General features: G+C 38.5%; 1 protein-coding gene across 1 annotated transcript; it reads left to right on the top strand.

The window, feature by feature from the left end:
- Window positions 1-5,335: 5,335 nt before the first annotated feature.
- Window positions 5,336-7,787, top strand: LOC311279519 (zinc finger protein 862-like; the record flags this gene model as incomplete). The annotated part of the gene is made up of 8 exons (XM_084391089.1): window positions 5,336-5,466; window positions 5,560-5,729; window positions 5,810-6,048; window positions 6,129-6,386; window positions 6,495-6,704; window positions 7,123-7,359; window positions 7,455-7,578; window positions 7,705-7,787. 8 exons carry the CDS (start codon window positions 5,336-5,338, stop codon window positions 7,785-7,787), a joined length of 1,452 nt encoding a protein of 483 aa, XP_084247215.1.
- Between the last annotated feature and the right edge of the window lie 3,538 nt (window positions 7,788-11,325).

Raw genomic sequence — 11,325 nt, forward strand, 5'->3', positions numbered from 1 at the left:
TCACTGAAGGAGAAAACCGTAATTGGTATGTTACCATTATGGTGATCGGTGTTTGTTTTAGTTGGTCTCTTGACCCTTATATCATTAACTTTAGATTTTGTTTGGCTGCTGTACCTGAGTTATAACAACCAGATGAACAAAGAGAAAATGTGTGTTGGTGTTGGTTGTGTTTTAATATAATCATTAATATATAATTTAATATAACCATAAAGAGCCTAATTTCTGAGTTAGGTTTACTTTACTAATTATAGCAGCACTGTCCTTGAGAATCATAATAGTTTTAACTTTTACAATGTAATCCAAATAATTTTCTAAAAGTTGTTCACATAAAACGTTTTTTTTTTGTCTTTCTTTTTTTTGACACAGACATGAAGAATCAGCCTGTGAATCTCAACAATGGTGGCAATAATAAAGCATGTTGCAGTGCATTCTGGGTACCACCAATCAAAACTCATTCATGGCTCCCATCATGCATTGCTGCATGAATAAATAATGAGCTTATGTTCAGAGTTGATCTGTTTGTCACCATTGCTGAGATTCATACGTTAATTCTTGATGTCTGTGTGTGCCTGAAAATAATAGTTTAAGATTTTTTTTTTTTTTTTCGCAATTGATTTGATCATTTGGATTTCATTGAAAAGGCTAAAAATGGCCAGTGCTGCTATAATCCATAAGTTAAACTTAACTCAGAAATTAAACTCTCAATGAGTTCAGTGATTCAGGCCAACTATTGATTATGTTATATAACACAACCAACACCATTAGATCACATTTGCTCTTTGTTCATCTGGCTGTTATACCTGAATTACAGCAGACAAACAAAATCTAAAGTTCTAAAAGTAAGGGTCAAGAGCCCAACTAAAGTAAACACTGATCACCATAATGTTGACAATTTTTAAATGAATTTTCTCCTTCAGTGATTCTGCTTGTTAACATCAGATGTATTCAATAATGCTCAATCATCACTCAATTAATCACTTAATTAGCTCATTAACTTTAACACTTCCTCAGTGTTACTTATAACACTCTGAGTGTGGACTCATATAAACACTGAGCAGTGTTAATTTAACACTGGGGATTTTGCTGTGTAGTAAGTCAACCTTTCGAACATATACTGATTGACTGTGTTGGGCCGTTGTCTCCGTCTAAATCGGGTAACTCGTATTTGCTTACAGTTATGTGTCAAACAACTCGTTATCCCGCGGCATATCCATTGTGCAAGATCACTACTAAAGCTGTGGTTAAAGCTTTGACTCATTTAATTTCTATTTTTGGAATACCTAGGATTGTTCAGAGCAATTTTATGTCCGGAATGTTTGCAGAGATTCTAAAAACAGCTTAGTGTGAAACACAACCAGTCTAGTGCATATCATCCTCAGAGTCAAGGCGCACTGGAGCGCTTTCATCAGTCTCTGAAGTCACTGTTGCGCGCGTACTGTGTGGAATTGAATCGGGATTGGGAGGATGGGCTGCCTTGGCTAATGCTCGCTGCTCGGGAGGTGACACAAGAGAGTTTGGGTTTTAGTCCAAACGAATTGGTGTTTGGTCACACAGTGCGGGGACCACTTGCAGTTTTGCAAGATGAACTAAAGGGCAAGGAACTACCTAGAAATTTGTCCGACTATGTTAGCGGGTTCCGGAGATGTTTGTGTCTTGCAGGACAGAGAGCGCGAGAACATATTGGGAAGGCGCAATTAAAAATGAAAAGATTGTTTGATCGCACGTGAGCCCAACAGTGCTTACATTCGTTTTTATTTTTACATTAAAGGTAGGGTAGGTAGGAATTTTATAAAAAACTTTTTCCCAAATTTGTTTAAACTTTCTATATATATCAATACATAATTAAAATGTAAGTACTCGGAAAAAAAAAGAGTATAAAAATCGAGTGACTCTAGACCGTTTAATCTGCATTAAACAGCTCATTATTTCCATTCGGGACGAAACTAAGGATTGGCTTAGGCGACTGTCACTCTCTCTCGCAACCATGGCAACCACCCTTTTGCTAAGGATCTGCCCATGTGCGCGCACCCGTTTGATTTGAGGAATTCAAGAAGAACGAAATGCAAAACTCAACGCAGGTCCTCATGTCCAAGAAGTGCTCCTTGCCCTGCACTTCGACCACCCCGTCCTCGGCCTCTACTTCCTCGGACCCTAGTTGCACGGCCGCTTGCACAACCTCCTCTGCTTCGCCGGTTGCCCTCGTCCCCGGACCTGTCCTCGAGCTGACGATGCGGTACTTGTCACCGGAGTGTAATGCTAGTCCTCATCAGAGTCAACAATGCTTTCATCATGGAAACTCTTACATGCAAAACACCGTATATGTTATGAATCTTACACGAAATTCACCTTCATCACAGTGTAACTGATGGTAATGGAAAAACGTGTATCAATGCAACCTGTTTTTAGCTTTGCCTTATAGATATAACTAGCTCGTTAGCGAATCAAAAAAATATATATTTTAAACTTTACCAATATCAATATGCTAGCTTGATAGTGAGTACTAAAATACATCTTATTTGTTTATATTCATAATGATAAAGTTAGATTTTTTTATTACATGTGATTCTGACATGATGTCACTACATGCACTGTGCTCCTTCCTCTCCACTCGTCTCAGGTAAATAATGCGTCTCCAGCTCAGCGGTCAGAGTCGCGCGTTCATGTGTTTTGGGGGCGTGGCTTTGGAAGGAGCCCAGAATGGAGGGGGTGGAGTGAATGGAAATAATGAGCTGTCTTTAAAACAGTCGTGAGAGGTCTACAGACACTTGATTTTTATACTTTCCTTTTCAGAGTACTTACATTTTAATTATGTATTGATATATAAATAATGTTTAAACAAATTTGGAAAATAAGTTTTTTAGACAATTCCTACCTACCCTACCTTTAAATTTAAAGGATTTGTTGTGGAATATTTTGAGTGTTTCATAAAATCAGAATAAGGTAAATAAAGTAATATTTTCTGTCTTCTCTCTCTCTCTCTCTCTCTATATATATATATATAATCTATATATAAATATAGATAATATAGTAAATATACAGAGTTTCCCATACGTTCATTAATTTGTGGCGGCCCGCCACAGTATCGACGCGGCCGCCACGGATTGATTTTCAGTTTTTTTACTATTTAATATGGGTAAAGTTGTATTTTATTGTAGATCTGCGCACAGCTTGCTCCCTTCTCTCCCTCTCTCACAAACTGACAAACGGAGGAGGAACAGCGAATAGCTCCTCCTCTTCGAGCACGATCTGAATCAAAACACGAGCGTCCAAAGAAGAAGAAGCATGCGTTGGAGGACGGATTGTTTCCGGTGCTCGAGTTGAATGGTTAGTAATAAACACTTTTGCACAACATAACTCTGAGAAGTTAGTCTATGTAGTTGTCGCGTTTCCATTACAGAATGAGATTCTCGCAACATTTTGATGTTAGGCCCATGTTATGCGACTAAAACGTAATTTTTTCCATCTCGCGATCAGTCGTTCCAAAAATCATGGCAACGGACGCTGGTAAGTTAGGTTTATATATATATATATATATATATATATATCACAGCCACCGCACTAGACATTATTATTATTAATATTAATGTAAAGAGACGTAAGTTAGGCCTAAGCGTGTTAATTAATGACAAGGAAAGACCCTTATACTGTGAGCGGCACATATGAGGTATTTTCTCGCTCATTTCTGCTCCGAGGTCTTGATTGTGGCATTTCTTTAAGGTTTAGAATCCAGTAACGTTATTCCTCTAATTATTTTTCTTTTATGAATTAAAGAAGTCTTGTAATCTGTTCAAACACACCGCGCTCAACTTGTAAACGCGCTTTACAAGTCAGTTGACTGTAAATGTGCAAAAACTGTTTCCATTGCAGTTTTGCAAAATATTTCCACCTCACGCGAGCGTAAAACCTTTTTTGCAATAAATGGGAGTCTTTTTTGCGAAATTGACATGTTTCCATCGAGCTTAATTTTCAATTTGCGCGATTAGAAGGGTAATGGAAACGCATTAGCAAGCATTAAGGAGCCTAGCTAATAATTAGCTATGTTTACATGAGAATAACAGTTACAGCATGTAAGTTATACATAATGTTACACGCTGTAAGCTGTAATATCGACTGCCCTTACTACATAACGTTAATGTTTAAGTATTTAATCATAAAGCCGACTGTTTGCTCCCTCAATCCAGATGAATATTGAAAAATATTTTAAACGATTTAAAAAGGCTCGTCCAGAGGAGCAAATACAGTCTGGACCAGAGGTAATAGCAAAGCAGAGAAACACATGTGGAAGATCATTATTCCGACCTTTGTGATAAGCTATTCGGTTAATTTATTTTGAATATTTCCAGGCTTCATTCAGCGCTGCTGAAGCAGCAAGAGAGGCGCAGGGAACGTTAGCTGTAGAGAGAGATGTAGGAGAGGATGACTGCAGCCAACATGCTGCTGCTGTGGGTGAGCCAGGTAGGGCTGAAGCAACAGGTGAGGTTAACAGCAAACACAGGGAGGTGTAGAAGCAGGGCAGGTCAGAAAAGCAGATGTTTCAGGAAAAGCAGTCCCATTTCTATTTGTCTGTGACTTGTAGACAGGACAGCAAGCACAAGCAGCAAGCACAGAGGCACTGGATTTGATCCAGAGTGGCTAAAGATGCCTCAATTTAAGAGTTGGCTGTACCTCACAAAGCATGGTAAATTTAATATCTGCATAATTTGTGTAATCATGAAACAATAAAAAGTAATATTTTTATTTCATTATTTTATGGTTTTGACTGTGGGTTTTTTTTTTTAGGAATGTTTTGTCGACTATGCAGACAACACAAGCCTGCACCTAAGACAGGCCGCGCAAATAGGGCTTTTGTTGAGGTTGGAGCTGTTATATACAGAAAAGACTACTTGGAACGTCACATCACTATGGAGCACCACCAGGACAGTATCAGATGCCAGGCATCTCTTGCCTCTGGTAGGTTCCAATTTCAAAAACAAGTATAAACTTTTAGTTTTCAAATAGTTTTATAATAATTTTGTCACAGGCATCTCAGTCATAAACTCGTTTGAGCCCACTATTGTTTTGGAGCATGAGGCAGTCATTGGTGGGTTCAAGTGCCTTTACTGGCTCGTAAAAAATGAACTAGCCCACCACACAAACTATCCAAAGCTTTTGAGCCTTGCTGAGCTTCTAGGGTGCGACTACTTCAGGAAATTAAAGGTAAAGGTCACCTAGGCATTACTTAAGATTACATTTAATCTTTACATTAATAAATAAAAATTACAGTCCTTTTTTTCCTTTTCCCAATGTCAAGATTGACAGGAGGAATAACTATAGGTCTCATCGTATTATTGACGACATGCTTGAGGTCTTAGCAGAGGTCATAGAGGAGCCAATTCTCACTAAGATTAAATCATCACAGGGAATTAGCCTGGAAGTTGATGAGACTACAGATGTGTCAGTCGGCAGGCAACTTGACTTCCATGTCCGGTATGGGAACATTTATTTTGTTTGATGTAAATCCCATAAATTCTGGGTGCTGTTAATGAACTGTGAATTCTACTTGCCTATGCTTTCTCTCAGATCCATAGATAAAGAGGGACTTGTGTTTAATCACTTCCTGGATTTGGTCTCTATTGCTGATGGCAAAGCAGACACTATTGTCGCAGCTGTCAAGAATGTTATCTTGAAGAAAGGCCTCCCAACAGAAAAACTATATGGACTAGGGACTGACGGGGCAGCCGTTATGACAGGTAATTATTTGATGCTCATGTGAGATTGTTTTATTTTTTGTATCCCATGATTTTCGCTAAATTATTTTATTTATATTCAGGTCGTGTGAATGGAGTTGCAAAGCAACTTAAAGACAGTTTTCCAAAGATTGTGTCTGTAGCTTGTGCTGCCCACAGATTGGCCCTTGCCTGCAAGGACTCATCAAATGATGTAAGGTACATGGCCACTTTCAGGGACCACCTCCAAGAACTTCATTTATATTTTAGAAACAGTGCAAATCGTACTGCAACACTCAAAGCAGCATCCGCCACCCTGGGTGTCAGTGATTTGAAAATAAAGGTAATAGTAATTTGATACCATTGTAGTTATCTTCTGTCAATTAATAACCAATAATCAGTCTTTAATTGCAACGTTTCCAGGAAGTGAAGGACACACGCTGGCTCTCTCAGCACAAAGCTATCGAGACCATACAGAGGAACCTGAGCGCAGTCCTTGGAGCATTGGCAGAGGAGGCAGAGGTGAGAAGATGTCCAGGGGCAAAGGGCCTTTACACATTCTGTGCTACATACAGATTTGTGGCAGCAGTTTACCTCCAAGCTGATGTTTTACCACACCTCGCATGCCTGTCCAAAGTCTTTCAAAAAGCACATGTCAACTTTCTACATATCAAGGAGCAGGTATGTTTTTTGTAAATCAGTTTAATTTGATATATTGAAATGAGGGTTATTTGCAGGTCTACTAAACAGCAGCTACTCTTTTTTTTTTTTTTTTTTTTTTAAATGTAGGTTCCTGTCACAATTCAGACTCTCAGGAGCATCAAAGAGGCTGGACTGACTCCACTGCCTGGATCATTCCTGTCTCGCCTTCATCAGGACCTCGATGATCCACAAGGACTTGGAGCCTTCAATATACAGCATGAGGAGGAGAGGAAAAGGAGAGGGCGAGATGTCCACGAAGTGTCGAGGGAGGAGCTGTGGGCCAGATTCCAGCGAGAGGTAAATGCCTTAAAACTAATGAATTTTCCTTTTCCTCTTCTAAATGGTCCTCTATGGCCTGGCCCTTAAAGGATTAGCTCACCTCAAAATAAAAAAAATTCCTAAACATTTACTCACCCCAATGCCACCCAGATATGAGTGGAAGAGAAATTACGTTTTTGTAGGATGACCCTTTGAAACTGCATTGATTTGGACTTCTACAATTTGGTTGCCATTTAAGCCCATTCTGTGGAGAAACATCCAGAAATGCTTTCCTAAAAAAAACGTAATTTCTCTTCCACTGAGGAAAGAAAGACATGGATGTCTGGAGTAAATGTTTAGGAAATTTTCATTTTGAGGTGAACTAATCCTTTAAGGACTGTAGTTAAGGTGGGTGTAGGCTCTTCCTAAAAAGATGTTGATGGTCTGTTCATTGTAGGTCATCCACCCTTACATCACTGGCCTGGAAACACACCTGGACAGACGGTTCCATGATCTGGACATCCTTGGGGCCTTCAGTGTTTTGGGACCGCTTGGTAGAGCTACTCCAGAAGATGATATAATAAAGATCTCTCAGCTGCAGACTCTTGCCAGGAAATTTTGCCCTGAACAGGAAAATGAGGTACTGCAGGAGTGGTTCTCTTTCAAGAATCATGTTCTCACTGGGGCATTCAAGGTGGGTGTATTAAAATGATTACTAAATTAAACTATGGTTCACAACACCAACACAACACACTAATGCCATGATGGTAAACCAAATGTTGTTTCAAGAACAAAGACCAGGAGGAGATCCTAAGACTGCTGGCGAGTGAGATTGATGAGTGGGCCAACCTCTACCCCTGCCTGAGCCTTCTTGCAGGCATTGCACTTGTAATTCCAGTTTCCAGTGTAAACTGTGAACGCGATTTTTCAGCAATGAACAGGGCAAGAACTTCAATTTGACAAGCACAGCAAATAATTATTCATTTTATTTATTTTAGTGCATTTTGTGGTAAATTATTTTTTTTTGCTCTGTCCTTAGGTGAAAACAGACCTCAGAAATCAGTTGCAAGGAGAACACCTGGCTGCTTGTTTGAGGATCTCAATCAATGGACCCTGTCCTGAGGCCTTCCCTTATGATAGGGCATTGGAGTATTTTTTCAAAAAGCAGCGAAAAATTAAATGTCCAAACAAAGGGTGCAAGATTTGTAGCTAGTCTGTGGAGCAGTCAGCGTAGCAATGTCTGTTAAGTTATCAGACTCTGTTTTGTCAATTAAATATGTGCGTGTCAATAAAAATTACATGAAATATTTAACCCTTTTTTGTTGTCGTCATTTAATATTTAAATATATTAAAATATTTAATGACGCCGCCACCCCCAACCCCCCCACCCCGACACCACACCACCACAGATCAAATCTAATTCTGTGGGAAACACTGATATATATTATAATATATTTAATAATATATTATTATTATATATATATATTAAATATATATAATAATAATAATAATCTAATGCAAATACTCGCTGACGTTGACAATATTGCACTGATAAAATGTCTCACTCGCACACTAGCTCCGCTTTTGTTCGCACTGATTCAATGCACTCTAGCTCGAAGATTTTGTATAGAAGCATGACGTTTTTTTGAGTCAGGGATAAAATGTGACATGTCTGCCGTCTAGTGGAGGGGAGGTCGAACAAAATTTGACATCCTATTTGACACAACAGGCCGTTTTATTCAGTGCCGCATCTTGTCGAGTAATCTCGACCGTGGCGCCTAGAGGCTAAATAAACAGTGGTTTATTTATGCACACCAAACTTTTTCAACATGATGAAAATACATTAAAGATGATAAATTGTGAACGAATATTAAATATCTCAAACAGGTTTGCTATGGAAAAACTAAAAGCCTCATATCTTGTAAAAATGTAATTGTATGCCATTTATTTCTATATAAAATTATACAAATATCAGAACTAAACCCTTTTTTTTTTTTTTTTTTTTTTTTTAAGAATTACGTTTAAGTTAAGTTAAGTTTAAAAACAGCCATAATAGTTGTTTAGTCTAAAAAATAAATAAATCAAGTCATACATAGTGCTATACTGCCCTCTTGTGTTCAAAATCAGGTAGGCCTATAGTATTTATATATAAATATATTAGGGATGTGACTCTGGGAATATTTCCCCACCGGTTAATCGACGTGTGACACCGCTGGGGGCTTTTGAATCGCTAACTTAAAAACGAAAGTAAAATATGTTCGTCCGCACGGACATTGATAATGGTGCGGAGAAGAGCGAGCGTGCAACCGTGAGCATTTTAGTTTAGTTTAAAATTAGCACCTTTCGGGGCGGATTGCTTGAATTTATTTTACAAAAGCACAATGGTGTGTTTTATTGCGACTGTACACTAATATAAGTTGACACTTCGCAGTTTGAATGTCGTCCTATATGAACAAAATGACGGAGTATGTTTTTATGTGTCCACTGTTCAATCGCGCCTGCGAATAAAGAATAGTTTAGCATCCAAATACATCACAGATGTTGAAACATTTTGATTCTAATGAGAGGGTTACGTGAGCCTGTTGTGGAAAAAATTCATCTTTTCTTTAACTTTATTTTCAACGATTTAACAAACGAATGCCATGCGTTCTTTGGCTGTATTTTGAGTTTCTTTTATGATATTGATACAGCTGCAGGGTGTGTGTGTGTGAGATTTCAGAGGTAAGGAGATTCCCGTGCTGGGGAGGGGTCAAGAGGGGTCAAGGGGGGTCCCTTTTGTTCCTTGTGCTGTGAAGGGTGACAAGAGATAACACTATAAAAATGCTGGCCAACCTCTGCTCTGAGTCTCACTCCACCTGCAGCTGGACTGTGGATGGACTGGGAACATTCTTGCAAGAATAAATATCTTTTAAGGACAATTTGAATCCTGATGTCTCTTATGCCTGATGCTATTTTGTTAGTTACTTGTTTTTGCCTCAACAAGTTGGTGTCAGAAGTGCGAACCATGAGGTTTCTTCTGGCCCTGAGAAAGCGTATTGACGGACTGATCACCCTAAAGCACAAAAGGCTTTAGTCTTACCTCGCCGAATTGAGAGAGAAGAGCCAAAACTGCTATCAGGGCCAGGAGGAACCCACTGGATTCAGAAAGAACTCGGAGGCAGTAAAAGCATCTCGGGTAAGAGACAGTTAAATTATTTTGATAATTGTGAGTGAACATGAACCATATTGGCTGAGTTTTGCTTTTTGGTACGAGCGAAAGGTGATTCAGGGGAATCACAAATTTTTTGGGGTAAGGGAAAGAATTGATCTGAGGAATTCGGATCAGTTTCTACCTCACTTAGCTCGTTGGTGGACGGAAAGCCCACAGGTGATTCAGGGGAATCACAGATTCAGGGGAATCACAGATTCAGGGGAATCACAGTTATTGATTAATTAGTTTTACTCAAAAGTGCTAGTAACCAAAAAAAAAAAAAAAAATTCGATTTAGGTGGACGGAAGAGCCACGTCAAATCAGAATTAATCGAGCGCTGGAAAGTGCTTATAGGAAGTTTTTGAGTGAAACGTAATTACAAACCACCCGACCGATCTTGGGGTAAGGGAAAGATCGGATCTGTTGAAGACGTTTAACAGATTATTAGACGCGCGTCGAAGGAAAATCCAGGAGAGATAGAAATCAGCCAATATGGGGTCATCTCAAAGCAAGCTTGAACAAAATTTTATAGGCTACACCAGTTTTTCTGTAAAATGGGAAAAATTACAGCCAGAAATGCATGCAAGAAATTGGGAAACGGAAAATTGTTAAACTAAGGGTTGTTGTAGTTTTGTTCATGAGTGTAAAACTGTGAACAGACAGTAGTTTGTTGAACTGAAGAAGATAGAAGAAAACGAAAATAAATGCAGAAAGGATTAGCATTTAGGGAAAGATAGAATGTTTTTAGAACGTTTTTCTTGATAGAATTTACAAACAGTGAATTGTTGAATGGAAAAGAAGCAGATAAAAAGAGATAGAATTCATGGAACTATTTATGAACGCCTGTTAAGGTAAATTAAGTTGAAATGGTACGAAAAGTGAGTTTTAGATGGAAATGGGGCGTTGAGTATGATTAACAGGGATTGGCATGATATAAGGATAAGGAATGTTTCATTAAGTAAAACGATTGTCTTTTGAACCTAAAGGGTCCAGCTATGCTGGGAGTACAGCAACAGCGCTTGCTTGTTCAAACCAGCTTCTGAATGTTAAATGTATACTTGTTTTGTAATCAGTGTTGTTGATGATAATATCAAATTAGAAAATGTCCAGAGATTGGATATTTTGTTGATATTAAGCCATTTAAGGAAATATATTGTTTTATAAAGGAAATTATGGGTTGGAGATCATTTCCCCAGACACGTGTGACAGAAACTTTGTGAAACCCGTTTAGAATATTTAGATTTTCCGTGTCGCTTATGAAAATTAATGTTCTGCCAATAATGACGATGTGAATGCTTTATTGTATTAATGTTATGAAAACAAGGGTATTTTAAGAATAGATTGCCATACTTTTGTAACAAGAGTTGAAGGTGCAAGCGGCTAAGATAGCTGTCTGTGTAATTTAGAGACTGAGAAGATTTAGAGAATCTTGTGATTTCTGTGGAACAGTAGAGATAAGTGGGACTGAAT

The sequence above is a fragment of the Rutilus rutilus genome (assembly GCF_951802725.1).
Source record: "Rutilus rutilus genome assembly, chromosome: 2".
Taxonomy (NCBI): Eukaryota; Metazoa; Chordata; class Actinopteri; order Cypriniformes; family Leuciscidae; genus Rutilus; species Rutilus rutilus.